Below are 21,949 nucleotides of genomic sequence, written 5' to 3' on the forward strand. Positions count from 1 at the left end.
AGAAGATGTTTACTTTATAATAAACTTGTTAGTTATCTTAGCTAAATTTTATTTTCACAAATGCAAATACAGTAACAAAAAACCTAATTTTAAAGATTACTATAATGATGTTTTATGTTACATAAAATTGATTAGTGGATCACTTAACAAAAAGGCTATGAAAACTATTACTATTTGTAGTAATTACAAATTATTTGAATGTTTGTAATTCTTTGTATTACACCCCCTGGCATATGTTAATTTTGTTCTGATTGTATAGTATACATGTTCTGTATACTGTTTCTTAATAAAGTTTAATATTTAAAAAAAAAAAAAAAAAAAAAAAAAAAAGGATGGGTAGAGAATGATGACGTTTAAATCTACGTGTAATTTCTAGCAAAACAGGATGAGGCTGCGCCTGCACTCTGCCCTTCAAAATAACGGTTCCTAACTTACATAAAAGGTTTAAGAGACAATAGGACGTAAATAAAGACAAAAAGTGTTAAAATAATCTTTACAGTCCGTAAACTTTATTTAAAAAACCTAGCGAAAAATGTTTAGTGCGTTTCTCCCGGGGCACATGCATGCATATATATTATTGTATTTATATGAATATAACAGACGCTTTTCCTGGGAGCATTTTATCCTTGCGGGTAGTGAACTCTGTGGCGGAAGTGCTGCCTGTGAGTGTCGTGGTCAACCTGTCTGTGTGAATCCGGTAACAACAATCGATGGACTTCAGCTGCTCGCCGCTAACTCTGCGCTTTATTTAACAGCAGTGTCGAATCATCGGCGGTTCTGATGTTTAGGCTCCTCTTCTCTGCTTCCCTGCGTTGAGTCCAATATGGCGGGTGTGTTTTTTAAGAGATCGCGGTGAGTAGAGCTAACGGTATTGCTAACGTGTTAGCAACTTGTTAGCATTAGCAGACTGCTCAATACAAAGAAAATCACGTTGTAAGCCGCTTAAAGTGTGTGATATTAGCTCTTTTTTAAGTTATTGATGGGTTATTAATGATCAGCTGAGTGAAATATTGCTGTGTCTGTGTTAATGAATCTGCTCATTACTCATTTATTGATTAGGTTTGTTGCTGTTTTATTGGATGATTAACTTTATCATCCAATCAAATAGTAATTAGGCTGTGTACTCTTATATTAAATACACTGAACTGTGATCATCTGCACTCTGATTATCGATTAGCAAAGTGACATATGTTTGATTTTTCAGCTCTCAATAGCGTGGAGCCTTAAGGCTTTGATCAATGTGAGCATCATGGTAAAAGACTGACTACAGCTTGGACTGATAGCACTCGGCCACGAATCATAATTTTTCAATAACCGGTCAGGAAGCGGACAGCGTGGCGACGGCGTTGTGGTGCTGGGGCAGCAGACTGATGGAGGGTGACTGTCGGATCCCTGTCGCCTGCTGCCGCCCACGCGTCCTTGTACTGCATGCCCTGTTCTGGGGTCTTGTGTCACTCAGGTAAGTTCAGAGGTCATCCAAACCTGCAGGCAGCACTGTGGTAAAGTCATATGACTTTCAAAAATGTTCATGTGTTCAGGGTGTTCGGATCAGCTCTGCTGAATGAGGAGAAATCTATAGGAACAGTTACAGGTATGTCTCAAACTCTTGTCATCTGTTTTTAGAGCTATGTTTTGTTAGCTTGCTTTAAAAAAAAATGCAGTTATTGTTCTTTCTGTATTAAAGTCAAGTCCATAATTATTCATTCCCCGGGCAAATTCTGACTTAAAGTTACTGTTATTCAACCAGCATGTGTTTTTTTTTTTTTTTTCTTTTACCAGAAATGACACAGGCTTCTCCTAAAATATTAAAATATAATAAGACGACATACAAGTGGCATCATTGTAGAAAAAAAATATTTCTCAGCTTTTATTTAAAAGTGTTGCGTCTAAAATTATTCATACCCTTCACAACTGTCACAGTCTCTGGGAAAATCCAAAGTTCTATACTATTCCAAATAGTCCAAGCACTTATAAAGCATCATAATTACCCTGATTAATTGGGAATAGATGTTTTAATCAACTCAACAGGTGAAAAACAGCAGCTCTCTGCAGTTGGCTTGTGGATAGTCATTGCTAAGACAAAGGAGCTCAGTAAGGACCAGCGGCTGTGCATTGTGGCTGCTCACAAGGCAGGAAAGGGCTACAAGGCCATATATAAATGTTTTCAAGTTCCAGTGGCTACAGTATAAATTATTATTAAAAAATACAAGATGTTCTGCACTGTGGAAAATCACAGAGGATATGGTCGGAAGCCAAGTGACACCTGTGCTGGCCAGGAGGATAGTGAGAGAGGTGAAAAAGAATCCAAGGCTCACTACCAAGCTCATCCTGGTGAATCTGTGCTCTGCTGGTGGTTGTTGATCAATGGTCATGAGAATTTGCATAATTATGATGAAGGAACTGACCCCCCAGCCCATTGTTCATTCAGTGGGCTGGCTTCAGTCATTATGCAAATGTACTGTTTATAAGATTGGGGAAACCTGCAGTCAGCTGAGACTGAAGAAGTCACTTGGATGAGTGACAAAACGTTTCTCCCACTGAAAACGCTACATCCAAATGAACAGAATCAACTTCTAGAGAGACCAAGGATAATGCCACTTCTCCAGAGAGGCATACAAAAGCCTGCATGGCTAAATGCTCATCTGGACAAAGAAGAAGACTTCTGGTCTTCTGTGTTAGATGAAACAAAAATTGGATTGTTTGGCCACAATGATGTTTCCTTAATTTGGTTTGTTTATTTGTTTGTTTGTTTTTAAAAAGATCAGAAGCCTTCAACCCTTAGAACCCCATCCCCGCTGTAAAACATGGACCTAATGCTTTAGAGCTCTTTTTCAGGCCATGTACCAGGCAACCTAATCCGGGGCTCTAGACTGCGACCAATTTGGTCAGACACAATTTCTCAATCGTGTGACAAAAAAAAAATCCTACATTGCAACAGTGCGACCAGCCGTTTGAGGGAAAAAAGATTCCGCACAAAGACGTAAAGACAGCGTGGACCATATGCATCAGAATCAGTGAGATGTCGGGTGAGAAAGCCGACATCTCACTGATTCTGATGTGCCAGGTCCGCGTTGTGTGTTATGTCTTTTTATGCACTAGACCAGGGGTTGGCAACCTTTCTGATGACGAGTGCCTTCTAAAATTTCCTCAGAAGTCAATGTGCCATATGATTGCATTAGCAATAAATTTTATAACACTCTATATGAACAGTTACACACTAGAATCTGGTAGTAATAATTATGGGCTTGACTGTATACCTCGCTGAGCTAACCAGAAATCCCATTTGTTCTATGTGTATCCCTAAATGGATTCCTCCTGCCTCTTCCTTCTTTGTTAACAGCATAAAGTGTGGCTTTAATTAAAGATTTCTTTTTTTTAAAGAACTGTTGAAGAACTCATTCTGTGGAAACAAAGTCATGTCATGTGACAGGTTCACTAGTTTTAATCCAACAGCAAAAATAATAATAATAATAATAATAATAATTTCACTTCCAGGTACACACACAAAGTATATGCAGCCAATAACATATTGTTGTTGTCCTGGCAGCAGTTAAGCCTGAGGCCGCCCCCTGCTGGCTGTTGGAGGAGTTTGTGGTGACGGAGGCGTGCGTGCGCTGCAGCGACTTCAATACTGTGAGTCATTTCAGTCCCACATAGGGCAGCGTCAACTCTCAGGTCACCACTGTTCAGAAATCAGCTGATCAAGTCATCGGACAGGCAGATGAAGTTATCTGGCAGATGGTCATGTGTTTTGTTTTGTTTTTTTGTGGGGTTTTTTGTTTTGTTTCAATTATTTATTTATTTATTTTATTTTATTTTAAAATACATTTTTATTTATTTATTTTTTAAATAGTTACCTAAAGCCCTTTTTCCATTAGTACTTACCTGATTGGCTGCTCAGTGGCATCATGAGTCAGGAGAGTCTTAGGCTACGTTCACACTGCAGGCAAAAGCGCATCAAATCTGACTTTTTTGACTCTATGCGACCCATATCCGATCATAGTATGACATTGTGAACAGCACAAATCCGATATTTTCAAATCCGATCTGGGTCACTTTCGTATGTGTACTGTATTTGATGTTTTAGAAAGCGACTGCTGTTTGAATGAATGAATGAATGAATGAATCAAGGCTTTATTGGCCACATGCAGGTTGCCCCGCAGTGGAATAGACCCCCCCCCCCGACTTGCACACACAACACAGACATCACATGGGAATACAGGTCGGAGATCGGCAGCGTTACAGAAAAACACTGAAAAAGTACACAACAATGGGAAAGTAGAAGAGGAAAAAGAGACCTCTACTCATGCTGGGCTCCTATTTCTCCTAATTCTCCGATAAGCCAGGCCCAAGCCAGGTCCGATCAGCAAGAACCCTGTTATCATGGTTCCGAATAGGTAGATATCTTCAGCGTCCTTGATCGACAGTCCCGCCAGGCACACGACCCTCCATTTCTGCCACCCGTCCATCGTGTATCCGGCACGGAAAGTCCCTCCAGGGCATGAGTCGTTTGGTACCGGGCCGCGAGAGTTGAGGCTCAGGTGTGAAATGTATGGTTTTCAGGGTTTTTATCGATTTTCAGCGTTATGTTGTTATCGTTTTTATCGTTTTTATCGTTTTTATCGTTTACTCGGTTTTCCTTGGTCTTTTCACGTGTGCTATGAATAAATTTTCTTTTTTTCGGTACCGGTACTAGTTATATTTTGTTGTATTTATCCGCGACACCTTAAAGGCCGGTCCGTGAAAATATTGTCGGGCATAAACCGGTCCGTGGCGCAAAAAAGGTTGGGGACCGCTGCTCTTAATTGTTGTGACACATGTTCGAAATGCAGAGAGGTGCGCTCGATTTGCCACACGGAGCAGCGCGAGGGTAAAGCACGAGGGAGGGGCTAATAATCGGCTCAGTCATTTTTAGTGATCGTTGAAAGCCCAGATCGTAATCGAGATTAAAATTCGATTAATTGAGCAGCCCTATCTGACAGAAATCTGCAACTATTCTTTGAAGCACCGCTCCTCTCTAAAACAGCAACAAGGACAATTATTAGGCCATGTGTAAATAACAAAATTACGTTTCCCAATTTTCCTTCAAGTTATAAAGTTAAGTCTGGAACAAGTCTTTATATTCAGGGCCATCAGTCAAACAATGCTGTTTGGTCTGGGTCTAAACGGAGCGCATTGTGTGTGACGTCTTTTTTTGCGCATGCGGGACGCTTGGAGGGTTCACACTAGAGCGCGTTTGCTGTCACATTTTATTTGTAGTGTGAAGGAGTGTGAGGATTTCATCAAAAAATCGGAATTAAGCATTAAGACCTGCAGTGTGAATGTAGCCTTATTCAAGAAAATCATACCAACCTCTTTTTGAAACCTGGCAATGAGAGAAATGTCTACAAAAAACGCTGTGCTCCCCTGAGTCTGATGAAAAGCCACAAACCAAGTAGCAGGCCTTGATGTCTACCTTTGTTGTAGTGTTCGTGTTACATATTAATTACATCACGGGAAGCGTGGACGCAATGCTATGTAGGGCTGCCACTATTAGTCGACTAGTCACGATTACGTCGACTATCAAAATCGTTTAATAGTCAACGCGTCTTTTGAAGCTTTGTAAGATCACAAAAGCCGCAGAAGTAGTAGGATTTAAGAGTGTAATAACGGATTGAAACAGAAGATGACAGCACTGCATGTACAAGGATGCCAGCTGCCGTTAAACCCCGAAGAAGAAGCTCTGTCCCAGAATTCATAGCGCAGCCCAGCTCAGTTTCCAACAATGGCGGCAGCTAGTTAGTTTTGATATTACTCTTATTATTCTTTCTGGGTCACAAAATACACGTTTAACATATTTTCAGACGAGAATGTAGCTGTGTAAACCTCAAATATCTGCTCAGTTTATCAAGACACCAGATATTTTCAAAAGCGCTCCGACGTTTTCGGAGACGTCTGTTACCCACTAGCTCGATAGCTAGCCGGGGGCAAGGCTAACTAGAGCCCGTGAGAACACCGGACTCCCGGCAAATCGTTTTCAAACCCACCGCTGTCTTTCACTACTCAGGTTAAACATGATACAGGGCTCTAGATTGCGACCAATTTAGTCGCAAATACGACCAAATTTTTCAGTGGTGCAACTAAAAAAATATTTGGTTGCACCTGTGCGACCAACTGTTCGGGTAGCAAAAAAAAAAAAAAATCTGCAACCTGCCCTGTGGTCAACAACAGACACATTTTGCCCCTATCGTGGACTAAACCAATCAGAGATAGTAAGGGGCGGGACCTCTCTGATTGGCCGTGGTCCAGTTGAAAGTGCAGGTGGAAGTGGGAGGTGAGTAGCTTGAATAAAGCGATATCAATTCATTAAATCCTGAATGACTTTTAAATATAACTGTGTTTTGCCAGAAACGTCAGATTAAAGCTCACAAAACCATTTCAACAACAACCAAACAGCAAATGAGAGCAGGTACACGGATTCCACACAAAGACGTAAACACAGAGGACTGACGCATCAGAATCAACTTTGTCTTTCTCGGCTTTCTCACCCGACGGCCCGTAGACGGACACGCTGTCGGAGCTCAGCGATCCTGATGCGTCCGGTCCGCGCTGTGTTTACGTCTTTTTGTGCTGATTCTGAGCTGCAGGTTTTGTCTCTCTCCAACCAAAATTCACCGAGCCAGCAGCAAAAGAAGCAGCAAACTGCGCTTCACATTTGATCGATGTCATCATGAATTTTGCTGTTTTGCTTCCACGACTATTAAAATCCCACTCCATGCACAGCTAGCTCTCTCTATCTCTCTCTGTACTTCAAGAACAGTTTTCCGTCTCCAATCTCTGTTTTCTGTATTATTCATTCGCTTATTACCCACCAGTCTACCGTTGTTTACAGCGCTGTGGCTGCTGTCTTTTTCTTTTCTTTTTCTTTTTTTCCCTTAAATGACCTCGGATAAGAAAGCCTATTTTTTCTGTTGTTCAATACTGAAGAAATTTAAACTTTATATGCAGAACATTGTAGAATATTTTTAAGGTTATCTGCTATAAAAAGCCAGACCAGGAAAATCTCCTTCATGTTTTTCTGTGTTTTATTCTCAGTTACTTTCACACAAAGGCATCTGCTGTGATGTTCACAATTCTGATGAAGTCAGTACTGATAAATGATCAGAATTATAATATTTCTGACTGTCTGAGGCTAAGTTGAATCGAATCGGGACTTTGAAAACCGGAATCGAATGGATTATAGAAATCAGTGATGATACCCAGCCCTAGTGAGCCGCCTAGCCACGACAGAAGTGGATGTAGCTGCAATAGGAAAAGAACTATTGCTAACTTTTCTGTTAAGGCCTGATCCTTCTGAAATTCATAGCCAGTGCTCGGACACGGTGTCATCAATCTTTGAATGCTGAAAAAGCACAGTGTATCCAGAAAAACACATTATATTATATAAATTATTATAAAATTTGTGTGCGCCTAACTTTTGTGCCGGTACGCCTAACTTTAAAAAGTTAGGCGTACCGGTACGCCCATGACAAAAAGTTAGCCTAGAGCCCTGTGATATATAAGTCACTTAGATAACTTAAAAATGTTATTGTTTGGCTTTTTTTTAGTGTTTTATTTGTTCCTGAGTAAATCGGTTTGGCTGAGATTAAAGTTATAGTTTTTACACAGCTGAATAAACGTCAAGCAGACAGCTGATTATCAGAAGTGTGAGATGCTCGAGAATATACTCCGGTGTCCTGATATATTTTAGATAGCAAGAAGTTTATTAAATTTCACCAAAACAATCTGCAAATTTCATTAACATTTAACAAACTATCATCTTGTCTTTATTTTTAGTTAGCACATACCTTAAACACTTAAAGCTGTAAGCTAATGATAGTTATATAAGAGCAGATGCATGCTGGTGCAATAAGCTGTACATTTTACGTCCAATGGATGCACGATCTGCATGATTCGACTAATTGCAAAAATAATCGGTGACTAGTCGACTATCAAAATCATCGTTTGTGGCAGCCCTAATGTTGCCACAAACGATGTTGAAAACACATATTGGGTTCTACTCGATTGCAATGGAAAACCAGCCAATCAGAGTTGTGTTTTGGTGACTCCATCCGAATGGGTACTAATGAAAAATGGGCTTTTGGGTGAATCAAAGTAAAAATTAGACACCTCCACATGAGTTTTTTCCATCATATTTAAAATGTAACTTTAAATACATAAGCACAGATCAATCTTCTCTGTTTTCTGAAGCATCATCTAATTGGCCGTGTGTGTGTTTTTCAGAAGTCACAGTTGGCCTGCAGACTGACAGGCTATGTAGAGCGAGTGAACTGCAGCCAGTCCAGCAGAGAGGAGTACAAAAGGTGAGTCTGGGTCCTGATTAACCAGACAGGCGACATGTATCATTCAAAATCATGATGAATGCAAGCAACAGGTGGGAGGACTAAAATCTGAGCAGCTGATCATTCTAAATTAAAGGAAATACTCTAATGGATGACAGCAAGCAAACAATAAAGGTCGCCAACCTTCAACATCAAAAGAGCCATTTTAGCCCCTCCGACCAAATAGTGGGAGGAAAACAAAGCAGTGAGTGTGGTAACAAACAGACGGATATAATTCAGAGAGGATAAAACATATACTTTTAATACAAGAATAATAAGATGTTTTAATAATAAGAAGAGCTTTTTTACTTTTTAGAGGTGAAAAAAATAACACTGGCATGTGCAGGCATACCTTTAAACAAAACCTAAATTTAACCTCCTAAGACCCGAACTCTTCCACGGCATGTTGTCTTGTGTAGTTAGTGTGTAGTGTAGTCGATAGTTTTGTTTTGTGTGTCAGAACAATGAGACGACTGCTGAATGTCACAGTTGCTGCAAAAAAGCCACCAAAGGCAGACAGCAACATGAGTGATACACCTCTTTTTTATTTTTTTATTTTTTTGAAATTGACATTTTGGAATCACTGTACAATACCATCAACTTCAGCAATTTGTCAGTGTGTGTGTATGTATGTGTGTGTGTGTGTATGTGTGTATATATACACACACACACACACACACACACACACACACACACACACACACACACACACACACACACACACACATGGTTTTGTTTTTTTTTGTTTGTTTTTTTTATTAAACCTCTTGTTGTCAGACCTGCAGAGTTTTGGTATGTGGTGTTCTCCTCTGTCTTAATTTGGACCGAAAATATTTTTTGGATTGGTACAACTAATTTATGTGCCTTCTTATTTGATGCAGAACACCTAATTGTTCTGTTAATAGTTTTAAATGGTTATATAAAAACTGCCTGAGGCCTTGGCTGCATTTTTAGGTAAATAGCTGCATATAACTTTGTTTTTTCCAAAACCTGTGCATAATTTTAAAAAAATTACAATTTCTATTGTTACGACTATTTGCATTTCCAAGTTATGAAAATGATTCATTGAACATTCTTCTTTGGTTTTTACAGTGAAAAATATAACTTTTTTTTTCCTACTCTGATGTGATCTTTTTTGTCTTAATTTAGATCAATCGTGCTAATACAGTATGTCAAAATGAAATAACTGTAAATTCAGACATTTGAAATTGTGCTGAAAAGAATGATTCCAAACAAGACAAATCAAAAATAGTCAAAAATGGCCAATTATACCCTAGACCCCAGAGAGTTAATTGCTATAGTCATTTGTGGACTAGGCTACACATGGTTCATGAATAACTTTCACATCACATCAGAATATTTTGAACCCTTTATGGACTCATCAGCTAATAGATGAGCATGCACCTCAGCCATAGATTAATCGTCACTACAGGAACTGACGTTATTCCAATGAAGGTACTAATTTTTCTTCCTCCTCCTATTCAGCTGCCGCTCTGTTCTCATGGAAGAACATCTGTTCTGGAAGTTTGAGGCGGCCATGTTGGCTCTGACAACCCTCTTCGCCGTCCTCGTTGTCATCCGCCAGCGACGACTTGACCGCCTTGCCTCTGAGAAGGTCCGTCGCCAGATTGAGTCCATCTAGGATACCTGGACAAGAACTATGACTGTAGTGGTGTCTTAACAGTAGAGGGCAAATGGACCTGCAGAGACTGTTTTCACACTTAACTCTAAATTTGAAACAAATATAGGAAACAGAAAGTCTTGGCACAGAAACAAGGATTGCTGACATGCCCTGCCCTAAGAAATATGATAAACAGGAACCAGTCAAGTCAAGGGGTGGAGTCATGTCCGCGACATCATTAGAATTAATGAGATTGGAGAAGATGGATTGCGGCTATTGTTTCTGCTTCCTGTTTTCAATGCCATGGTAACCAGCAGCTCTCACCTTCTTCTTTTTTTTTCTTCCTTTTTTCTGGTTGTTTGGTTCTTTGCTAAAACGTTTGGATCAATAAAGTTAGGGGATGAGAATTGATAAGAATTTTGCAATTCTGATTCCATTATTAATATCACTTATAAATTCGTTTCCTTATCGATTCCTTTATCCATTCTCTTTGGCTCCACTTTGTGAGTCACCACCATCTCTAAGCAGCATATCAAAGACACTGCAGTCACCCAAAATTATTACATGCTCAGATGTCAAATGTGTGTGCATGTTGCAGGTGTTTCCTCTCATTGTTTTGATCAGTGTTAGGGTCAATACTCAGTCATTCTTGCTCATATTACACAGAACCCTTTTATTTTAAAAGTAATGCAGTACGTTACTTAATTACACCCAGGAGAAAGACATTTGTTATACTACTCGTTACGTTACTGTCATGTTAGTCTGTAAAATAATCTGCAACACACTGTATCATAATTAGCAATACAAACCTGAGGCTACAGCCCGACACACTAACACAAATCCCTATCCTAATGTGGACAGCACAAAGCAAAGATGAAAACCTTAAAGGTTTTCACAAAGAGACCTTAAAGTGATTCTACTTTAGAAACATGAACCAGTAAAAACGGAGGCTGCAAGTTGTGTGGGCTGGGGTCAGCATTTACTCAGCTTTAACATCACTCGGGGTTCTTGTTAGCTTAGTGTTAGCATGCTGCCGGAGTTTTGTTAACAGTATAATGCAGTTGTTTCTGTCCTGAAGTGGTCTCCACTTTACCATCACGCTCTCATCCTTTGAGAACTGGTTCTCGATTCACATCCCTAAATAAAGTTATTCAGTACTTAATTTAATGCAGCAGAGTTCTGGTCCTTTCTTTGAAGCTTCACATCCTGTGTAGCTGGATGGGCAGGGCCTTTGACACGAATGTGGAGTTGATAGTTGATCAATAGATATTTAAAGTGGAAATATGAAATTTGCTAATCTAAATAAAACATTTTCCGTTTTTGTTCTGTTTTTGTCTATATTTGTTTGGGAGTTTGTAAAGAGGAGTGGCTTTGTGTTCAGTAACAGAAGTAGACACATGTTAATGTGAGAAAGGTCATAGCCTCCTCATCCTCAATACACATACAGCTGACAGTTTGTTTTTTAAACATTTTCAGATTTCTTTTTCTCCAAATAATAATAGGAAAAACTATCCATCCATCCACTTCCACTTATTTAATTAATGGTCACAAGAGGCTGAAACCTTTCCCAGCCATAGGGCAGTGTATCCCTGGACAGATCACCATTCTGTGCCATGGCTAACAACAAGACCCATTCACACCTATGGGCAATTTAGAATTACCAGTTCACCCTCTAACTGGATATCTTTGGACTATTTAAGGATGCTAGAGCCGGCTGTGATCCTTTCTGGTTTTTTATTATTATTGTCCGCAATCACGGGTTTATGCATCCAGTGGGACCTTGCTGTGGCTAGAATTCTTCTCTTTGCTGTCGTAGGGATTTGGCTCAGCAATCTACATCTGCATCAAGTATCCTTCACAAATATAATTAAAACAATCCCAAAAGTTCATTCTGCTCATCTTGAGGTAGCGTTTTAAGTGGGAGAAACGTTTTGTCACTCGTCCAAGTGACTTCAGTCTTAGCTGACTGCTGGTTTCCCCAGCCTTATAAATATCACATTGAAATATCACATAATGAGCAAAACTAGCACCACTGATTAACAATGGGCCATGGGGTCAGTTTAATGATCATTAATATGCAAATTTTCTTGATTATAAATAAATGGCTGCAAGTACCATACACAGAGAGTTGGGAAATGGTTGCAATCAAAGCATTGTAAAATAGTGAAAGATGTACCCTTAGGCCTTCCCTCCTGGAGCATTCTTTAGGTGCCTTCCCATCTTTGACAAATGTCCAGCTAGGATAACCACATTTACTCAGGGCTTCTTGATATGAAGTTCTTCTGCTTTCCTAGCTTTCTCTGTGGGGATGGTGTTCTCTGTGTTGTAGCGTCCTGATGACACTCAATTGGCCCACGTTTAACCAGTGGTGCTAGTTTTGGTCGTTATGCAAATTTAATCTTTATGAGTTTGGCATAGAAATAAAGAATTCTGTCTTTAAAGAATGAATTGTAGAATACATTCTGCATTTGTAATTCATTTTTGAATTCCAATTTAATAAAGTGATTTTCAAAATTCTTTTTAAATTACCAATTCCACTCATTTCAAAATCCATTTGCCTTTCCTGTTGGCTTAGGGATTAACCTTTGGATTAGCAACTTCAACTTCCGTTGCCTACTGGTGGTGTTCAGAGGGCCCGGTGGCGCCAGTGTCTGGCAGCCTCGCCTCTGTCAGTGCGCCCCAGGGTGGCTGTGGCTACAATGTAGCTTGCCATCACCAGTGTGTGAATGGGTGGATGACTGAATGTACTGTAAAGCGCTTTGGGGTCCTTAGGGACTAAGTAAAGCACTATACAAATACAGGCCATTTACCATTTTCATCTCTCCAGACATTACACACAGACCCTTTTTGCCCACCAGGTGTCAGTTCTCTATGCTTCTTTTCCCTCTTAGGCCCTCTGTCCCCCTTTAACCATATATGAGATGACTGCTGTGTTTGGGCAATTGTCATAACATAAAAATAACAGACTATTACTAAGGCTAATTCTTAGATCACCTATTCTGGTTGTTTCCTGCTTTAACCTTTGTGCTCAGACTAGAACCTCTGTCTGAGGGGCTTTTGACATTCTTTACAGTTAAACAACTAATCTTCCAGGATGGGCGATTCTCTGCGCTCTTCTCCTCTTCCTTCTTCAAACCTCAGGGGTTAGAATATAGTGATGTGTTGGTCGCGAATCAAACAGCTCTTAGAGCCGACTCTTTGAAGTGAACCACACGAGCCGGCTCCTTATTGGGAGCCGTGGGGGGGTTTTTTTTTTGGTTTTTTCCCCCCCTTTCTCTCACCCTCTCTCTCTCACTTTTTTTCCGCTTCACTCTGCACGTGAGCCTTGTGCTTGCGCTGGGCAGAAGGGGGAGGGGCGGTAGTTACAATCGCAATAGCACAGGAACAGAGTGGGAGGGAGAGAGAAAGAGTGCCAGGGACAACAACGTCACATTATAAAGGTATAGTAATCATCCACAACTATTTTCAGTTGAAGATGATAAAGGATTCAGAAAGTTTATTCATGCAGGCCCATATGACAGAGAATGTGCATCTTTTTGTTTTCATATTATAATTTATGTTTAATTGTGTTGTGGTTTGCAGTGTTTTGTGTTGTTTCACTTTAAATTTGTAAAAGGAAAAAGCTGAAAATTTAAATAGTTAAAAGTTGAAATGTGAATAGTTGGTTTTTGTATTATATGATTTATTTATTACATTTTATGTGGAGTGAATAAATAAAAGCATATTTACAGTGGCCCCTACAGACAAAGCACATACAAACTCTGAAGCACGTACGAACTCAGAAGCACATAAAAACTCAAAACACGTACAAAACACAACAGAAGTGCTCCAGGATGTTGGGCGCAGTGTTGAGCTTTTGTTACCTAGTGGCTACACAAGCCAGCAAGTACCAACGACCGGATTTGGTGTGTGGTAATAACAGGTAAATGAACATTTTTTTTATTTTTTATTATTTGACTATATATGAATGCTTGTGTATAAATACACAAACAATACACACATGCTTTCAATTGTGTACTTTAAGTGATCTAGTAGCTCTGCTTTGGAAGTTCAGTTCATGCTAGAAATGTGTTTTGGAGTTTGTACGCGTTTTGTCTCTAGGGGCCACTGTATATATTTATATATAAACATATATAAATAAAACCACTTTCTTTTTTTACAATAGTAATTCCTTTTGTGCATAATTTTATATTATTGTTAATAATAAATTAATTAAAGCAACAAAACAACCTGAAGAGCCAGTTCGGAGCCTAAAGAGCCGGGAAACAGGAAAGGGAAATGGATTTTGAAATGCAGTTGATTAAAGTGCAATTCGAAAATGTTTTTGAAATGAAGACTTAAAAAGCATTTTAAAAATCAGTTTATTAAATTGGAATTCAAAAATGAATTTACAAATGCAGATTTTGTTCTACAATTCATTATTTAAACACAGAATCATTTATTTCGATGCGCGTGGCTCTTGTGGTCCTCCATACCACACAAAACACAGCTCTAACAAAACTACTAAAGATGGATCACGTTTCACCACAAACTACGGGAACTCTACTTTCAAGACATTTGATCTTTGAAGTCTAAAACAACTTAAAAGATCAAATATCTTCTCTTTCACTAAAAGCCATATTCTGGCCACCTACGGAGGTTTGGCTTTATTCTCTCTCTCATTTGATGCCACAATGGTTTCCATCACTCAGTGGTACTTTTAGAAAGAGATGCTGGGTACACAAGCACTACCAGTCCAGTGCTTAGAGGGCGAGGCATCAGAATTTGGTTTCTGGATGGTCTACGGTTTGCAGAACGACAGACACGCTGATGGTCTTGCATGTGATGCTTCCGAGTAAACGTTTTGTGACAGAAGCCACAGCTGAAACTTTTCTCACCAGTGTGGATCTTCATGTGAGTCTTCAAGTTTGTTTTACGACTGAATGTTTTATTGCACTCTGGGCAGCTGTAGGGTTTCTCTCCTGTGTGAATGCTCAGGTGCTGTTTCAAACTGCCACTGTGTGTGAAGGTTTTACTACAAAACGGGCAACTGAATGGTTTCTCGCCCGTGTGAGTCCTCAAGTGGTTCATTAGAGTAGACTTGTCTTTAAAACCTCGGCCACACTCAGAACAGCTAAACGGTTTCTTCTCTGTGTGAATCCCCACGTGTCTGTGCAGGTTTCCACTGTCAACAAATCTTTTCCCACACTGAGAGCAGATGAAGGGTTTCTCTCCAGTGTGGGTTCTCAGGTGCCTGTTAAGATTTCTGCGATGACCAAATTTTCTCCCACACACAAAGCAGTTGAATGGTTTCTCATCATTGTCACATTGCATCTGAGGCAGTGCAGGTTCACAGGGCTGCTCACAGTCGGCATCACTGACATCTGTGTCTGAAGTCTTCTCATCAGGCTGCAGATATGGATCAGGATCTGGCCATCCGACAGAATCTTTAATGTCTTCAGTCTGGCTGTGATGAGGCTGTAAAGATCCAGGTTTTTCTTCATCCTCTTCACTCTTAACAGGGAGAGCACTAAAGGTGAACTGGGTGATATTGACTTCCTCCTGCTCCTCTTTAATGCTTGGGTCCTCCTGGTCCAGACTGGAGCTCCACTCTTGCCTCTCTTCTTCACCAACAATCACTTTTCGGATGCCTGGAGGTAAACCTGAAACAGATATTGATATTGAGCTTGCGTTATCTTTAAACTACAAGTATTTTTATACATTGACAGTTTATTGGAGTTTGACTCTTTAGTTAGAAATAAAGAGATGATTGCTTTACATATTAACAGCATATGAAATTGACTTGTAAAGGTTTCACATCATGAGATTTCATAAGCATACATTACACAAGGCTAATATGTCAAAGGAGTTAAAGAAGAACAACAATCATCTGGTTTGGTCAAGAGAAGCAGACGGTTACACAAAACTGTACCAACAGGATAACATCCACACCAGGTGAGCAGCAGAAGACCAACACATAGCCTAAGCTAAAACTAGAGTTTACTGTCAAACACAGCAATAACGCTGATCATGTTGCAGCTACACCACAAACTGAAAAAAAGATTGTCATTAAATTGAAATTGTATGTTATATTTTGAAAATGAATTAATTTTCTTTGAAACTGTATTTTATCCTTTAAAAAGTAGCTCTCGAATAATTTCAGTTTCACTTCTCACTATTATGTTTAGGGATGATGGCACCGGTTCTGACATAAACGGTAGTAACCAGACCGAAAAGCAGCGCACATTTCGGTGCTTTATTTCGGTGCTTTTTTTTTCCTGAGCTGTGATACACTTTAGATTCTAGCCAATCATTTTACGTTTCCGAGGATAGTAGGCGGGGCCAGGTACGTACGTTCTGTTAGAGCAGAGCTACAGATTAAAAATGTCCAAGGCGAAGCGGTCAGAAGTCTGACTGTACTTCACAGCAAAAGATGCAAACTCAGCAGCCTGCAACAAGTGCTTGAAGCTGATACTGTGATACTGTCAAAGGAGGTAACACCTCAAATCCGATGAAACACCTGGCGACGCATAGCGTTTTTTTTAAAAGCCCAGAAATGCGCTGTATTTGATAGCTTGCTGCGAGACCTCACACCGAGCACATCTACTGCGGGTGGGTTGCCTGTTATGCAACATCCCCCAAAAACACGAAGAGGAGAGTCCTGGCCCCTAGCCCTGCCAGTGTAGCAGAAATGATGACGGATGATGGTGGCAGCAGCCGTTCTTCTCTGCGTGAGTAGCTAATTTACGTTGAGTAGGCTAACCACGTTATTACATTAATGCATGTAAGGTGAGCTAGCAAACATCATCATAGCTACATGCGGCTGTCCTCTTGTTTGATGGCAGATACTCCCTTCACCCTGGCTAAAAAGGCTAAAATGACCAAAGAAAAAGTGGAAAACAGTTAAACATGAGAGGTTTAGGACAAAGTTTGTGTTTTTTTCCATTGTTTAAGCACTGCTTCCAGCCAAGAGTGATACCATATATGCCCCATAGCTGCAGAAAAGGCTAACATTGTTATATTTTTACAAAAAACAGCTGAACATGAGAGGTTTTTGGACCAATTTTGTGTTCTCCATTCTTTAAGCACCGGTTTGAGCACCGGTTTGAGCACCGGCACCGTTTCAAAAGTACCGATTTGGCACCGGTATCGGATAAAACCTAAACGATACCCATCCCTAATTATGTTTCAGTTCTACAATTCAATTTCAGTTCCAAAATTCAGTTTTTTGGGACTTAATCTGGTTCCGGTTAATAGAACTCCATTTTACCAGCTTGTTACTGACGGGAATCTACAGCATCTTGAGCTGGATTAAGACCTCAGAAGTCATGTTGATTGACCTGCAGATAAACTCTCAGGTTGATAATAAATGTATTACATGTATAAGAACATGTTAACAAATGATAGCCGTACAGCAACTTTTATGCTTATTGTAGCTGTTAGCTAAAAACGCTAATTTAGCGTAGTTTGCCCTGGGTTCAGCTTTGACAAACAAATATGATTCCAAAGTTGTCATCTTGTACCTTCTAAGAGTCCTGTATGCTTGAGGAAACCGCTACAGTAGGGAAACATGCAAAAGAATGTCCAAACCATTGTATTTTAGGTTTATTCATGTATTACACAGCATCCCAACTCTCTAGCTAACCTAATAACTACACTAATCCGGATAAATTTGAAAACGTTTCAATTGTTTTAATCCATATTGAAAATGCTACATTCCTGTACTGCGCATGCGTGAAACGTAAGACAATTTGACCTGCATCATTTCCGTCTGCTGTTTATTTACTTTCCGGTAAGATGTCGAGGACAAATACTTTATCCAGAGCTTTCTGGAGCATGTACAAATTGATATTAATCTAATAGGGCTGTCCAAATTGAGAGCAAACAAAACAACTGCTGTAAAATGCCGTCCGTCATCTTAGTTGAATTGGTCACATGACTGCATCATATGACAAAAATACATCATCATATTCGAAAGACTCCGTTTTTGCAGTCCACACTGTGACGCGAAAACAGCATTTTCAAATTTATCCACTTTGGAGAGCATTTTCAAAAACCTCAGCTTTCCTTGACCAAAAACGCCATCTCATTGTTGACGGAAAGCCAAAACAGAGAGAAAAAGATGCATTTTCAAACGAAAACCTATTAGTGCGGAAATGGCTTGAGGCAGTTCAACAACTCCTTGGCGGCAGAGCCTCTGGGGTGGATGAGGTCCGCCCTGAGGGGGTGGTACCTGTGGATTGGCAGACCGGGGTGGTGGTGGTGCCTGTCCACATTCTCATGCTTTTCAGCCTCTTTATTCTTATGCTTGCTGTTTCACAAACAAACGGCTGCACACACACACACACACACACACACACACACACACACGGCCCAATACAGACTTTAAGCTGGTGAGACATGATTGCAGCTGCCATGCAGGTGCATCTGGCTTCCCTGCAGCAGCACCGCAGATCACTCCCCACCACATATTCCATTGCCCAACTGAGCCCCCCCCCCCCATTTGAGTTTACTCCAAAGATTTTTGTACTTTTGTTGTGCTTTTCTTTCTATTCTGACTTCTCTGTTATGGAAAAATATTGTTTGGCTTTTTTTTTGGATTACCCTGCAAATAGGACAAACAAATTTTATTTGATTAATTTACTAATCTTACTGGCTAAATTTCGTATACATAAATCCACTTTTTCTAATGCAAAACTGTTTTTTCAATGATTTATAAATGAAACCAGACAATATTTTAAAAATGTACAGCATTCTCATAATATAAAAGCAATTAAAACTATAAACTTATGCTCCTCGTGGAGCTCATCGTGGACTACAGGAGGAATGCTGACCCACATCCACCCATCTACATTAAGGGGACGGCTGGGGAGCGTGTGAGCAGCTTCAAGTTCCTGGGAGTCCACATCTCCGAGGATCTTATCTGGATGACCAACTGCTCCAAGCTGGTCAAGAAGGCTCACCAGTGCCTCTTCTTCTTGAGGACTCTGAGGAAGAACCACCTGTCCTCAGACATCCTGGTGAACTTCTATCGTTGCACCATCGAGAGCATCCTGACCAACTGTATAACAGTCTGGTACGGGAACTGCTCTGCCTCGGACCGGAAGGCGTTGCAGAGGGTTGTGAAAACTGCCCAGCGCATCGCCGGAGCACCACTTCCTGCCATAAAGGACATCTACAGGAAGCGGTGTCTGAAAAGGGCTGGGAAAATCATCAAAGACCCCAGTCACCCATCACATGGACTCTTCACCCTCCTGCCCTCTGGGAGGCGCTACAGGAGCCTCCGGACTAAGACCACCAGGTACCGGAACAGCTTCTTCTCCACAGCTGTCAGACTCATGAACTCTGCCTCCTGACATCTGACCCACATTAACACATGGACTGGACATACACACACACACCCACCTACACACACACACACACACACACCCACAACCACCTACACACACACACACACACACACACACACCCACAACCACCTACACACACACACACCCACAACCACCTACACACACACACACACACACACACACACCCACAACCACCTACGCACACCCACAACCACCCACACACACACACACACACAGGACAACTGTACCCTCAAACACACAATAATAACATGGACTGAACCACCACTCACAACCACTAGCACTTTATATAGCCTCTTAACTGCACTACTGTATAGTTCTGTGTAAATAATCATACGATCATTTTTAATTCTATAACTGTTTACAATTTGCGTAGTTCCCATTTCTGTATAGCTGTATATCTCAGATTTCTGTAAAGTTCTTTATTTCATATTCTGTATAGTTTTTTTTTCATATTTATATCCTGTTCATAGCCTGTACATAGCTTGTACTCACTACAGCCTGTACATACTTGTAGCATATTCACAACATACTTCATACTGTGTACATATAACATACCGTAATAGACCCATTTCTGTAATATACTTACATATCTCTATTATTGCTAATATATATTGTAATATATCTATATCATGGCTAAAGCACTTCTGAATGGCTGCAAACTGCATTTCGTTGCCCTGTACCCGTGCAATGACAATAAAGTTTAATTCTATTCTATTCCTTGTTTGGTATCTTCTTAGACTTGTTATAATTGTTATTACACGAAACACTCTGTAACACTGTCTTCTGCTCGTTTAATTCTGAAATGTTTGAACTGCTAATTAAGACAGAACCCCCACCACACAAAAGTACGCATATTGAGAAACGGCTCCGGATTAACAAGAATGCGAGTATGTACTTGTGTACTTGAGAAACGCCCAGTGAAATGCAGAAAGCACAGAAACTGATAACTGCTGGCACCAGGACCGATGCTGTCAGAACAGCGTCAGGAACTGTTTCAGTTAAGATCTAACTTAATACAGTCCTCCGCTCTCCTCCTAGTACGCTATGTACGCAAGTAGGAGCTAAGAGGAAGTGACGTAAAATAAGAGAAAGGAAAAGCTGAAATTAGCACGATGCTAACGTTAGCTTAGCAGCTCCGTTTCTAGCAACAGGAATTAAACTAACCTCCTCTTCTCGCCTCCATTTCCGCTTTTAATTCCACATCCGGCGGTTAACTATGTCAGCCCCCCTCTATTCTGTCCACAGAACCGAACTCTGGAGGACTTTCTGGCTCTGCGGTTCAATCTGCTAACGGAGGGTGGGTCAAGTCCTCTGAAGTGTCAGTTACTACTTCCGGGACACTTTTAAAAATAAAGCTACAATGACGCGAAATAAAAGTATGTTTCCGGCGTGATTACAACAACTGGTACATCATACTGCAAAAATTGGTCAAATGCAGTATCACTGATACCAAGTACAATGCTAATACTTTTTACTTATGAAAGTAAAGGGTTATTATATCCAGATATTTTCATACTCACATGTTTGATGTTTTTTTTCTTGGTTGCATAAAATATCTTTTGTTCCTTGCTTGCTTTTGTTCGGTTTATTTTATATTTCCATTCTATTCCTCTACTTTGGTTTCTGTGTTTCTTTAACTCCTCTGTTTCCTCACAGACTGTCATGTCTCTCTCTATATTTTGTCTTCTGTCTATGTCAACTTTGTGTATCTTAGTCCTGGTTTCTATGTTTGTTACCTTGTATGTTATATTAAGTTTTGCGTTCCCTTACTTGTTACTCTTGATTTGTCCGTGCTGTCTCCACCCCTAATTAGCCTCTTGTGTATAGAGATTGAAAACGTGACGTCATTTCCGGGGTAAAACCGCAAAGGATTGTAGGTACGAGTGGCAAGCGGTACTAGCGCACGCAGGCTTTCACATGAAAACAGTCACACAGCGATAAAAAGAAACACAAAGAATGGCAAGAAGCTGTAGTATTATTAACTGCAATAGCCAGTCGCATGACAGCCATGGGAAGCCAACGGGTAAAGAGATCAGTCTTTATCGAATTCTGTCGTGGAAGAGAAATTGTTCAAGCCATGTTTCCGAAGTAACAAAGAGCCGACGGATGGCCTGGATTGCAGCCATTCAAAGACCAAATATAACGTTCCAGAGCACTCCAGCTCACATGTTAGTCTGCTCCAAGCATTTTCACAAAGGTAAGTCTTCTGTTATAGTTATTACGTAATTAATCATAACATCATTGTTGATGTAGGTTACAAATAAGTCTTATATTAATTTGAATTAAATTTGTTGCGCTATGCTGCTTTGTTCACTGTGGCTTTGCGGGCTAATATTTGTTGTGTTTTGTAGGAAAACCAGAATACAAAATGCTGGAATGCGATCCAGACTGGACACCCTCTATCATCCTGGGTCATACAGAGTTTAAAGCTGCTACCACAGCGAGATTTGATCAGTTAAGAGAGAGAGCAATATCAAAACAGCCACGAAAAGTCTCTCCCTGGCACTGTGTCACTGCTCAGTGCCAAGCGAGGATCTGTTATGACTCGGCCTCTCCAGCCAGCAGCTCCGACTTCCTTCTGGAGCGTCATCCGCATATCGTGGGTTTCTGTCACGGCG

The 21,949-nt window shown here is 40.4% G+C and overlaps 2 protein-coding genes across 3 annotated transcripts; one reads left to right on the forward strand and one right to left on the reverse strand.

Moving 5' to 3' along the window:
- Positions 1 to 637: 637 nt before the first annotated feature.
- Positions 638 to 11,309, forward strand: jtb (jumping translocation breakpoint). Of its 2 annotated transcripts, none has more exons than XM_012922804.4 (6): positions 638 to 852; positions 1,205 to 1,459; positions 1,539 to 1,591; positions 3,551 to 3,633; positions 8,263 to 8,342; positions 9,846 to 11,309. In XM_012922804.4, the coding sequence occupies exons 2-6, from the start codon at positions 1,371 to 1,373 to the stop codon at positions 10,000 to 10,002; spliced, it is 462 nt and encodes a 153-aa protein (XP_012778258.3). In that variant the 5' UTR covers positions 638 to 852; positions 1,205 to 1,370; the 3' UTR covers positions 10,003 to 11,309. The 2 variants fall into 2 exon arrangements, with proteins under 2 accessions (XP_012778258.3, XP_004564489.3); XM_004564432.5 differs by having other exon boundaries at positions 639 to 852; positions 3,548 to 3,633.
- A 3,016-nt stretch (positions 11,310 to 14,325) lies between these two features.
- Positions 14,326 to 20,670, reverse strand: LOC101486452 (uncharacterized). The gene is made up of 2 exons (XM_004564431.6): positions 20,496 to 20,670; positions 14,326 to 15,623 (listed from the first exon to the last, which is right to left on the reverse strand). The coding sequence occupies exons 1-2, from the start codon at positions 20,512 to 20,514 to the stop codon at positions 14,665 to 14,667; spliced, it is 978 nt and encodes a 325-aa protein (XP_004564488.1). The 5' UTR covers positions 20,515 to 20,670; the 3' UTR covers positions 14,326 to 14,664.
- Positions 20,671 to 21,949: the final 1,279 nt, after the last annotated feature.

Source organism: Maylandia zebra, linkage group LG22 (genome assembly GCF_041146795.1).
Source record: "Maylandia zebra isolate NMK-2024a linkage group LG22, Mzebra_GT3a, whole genome shotgun sequence".
Lineage (NCBI taxonomy): Eukaryota > Metazoa > Chordata > Actinopteri > Cichliformes > Cichlidae > Maylandia > Maylandia zebra.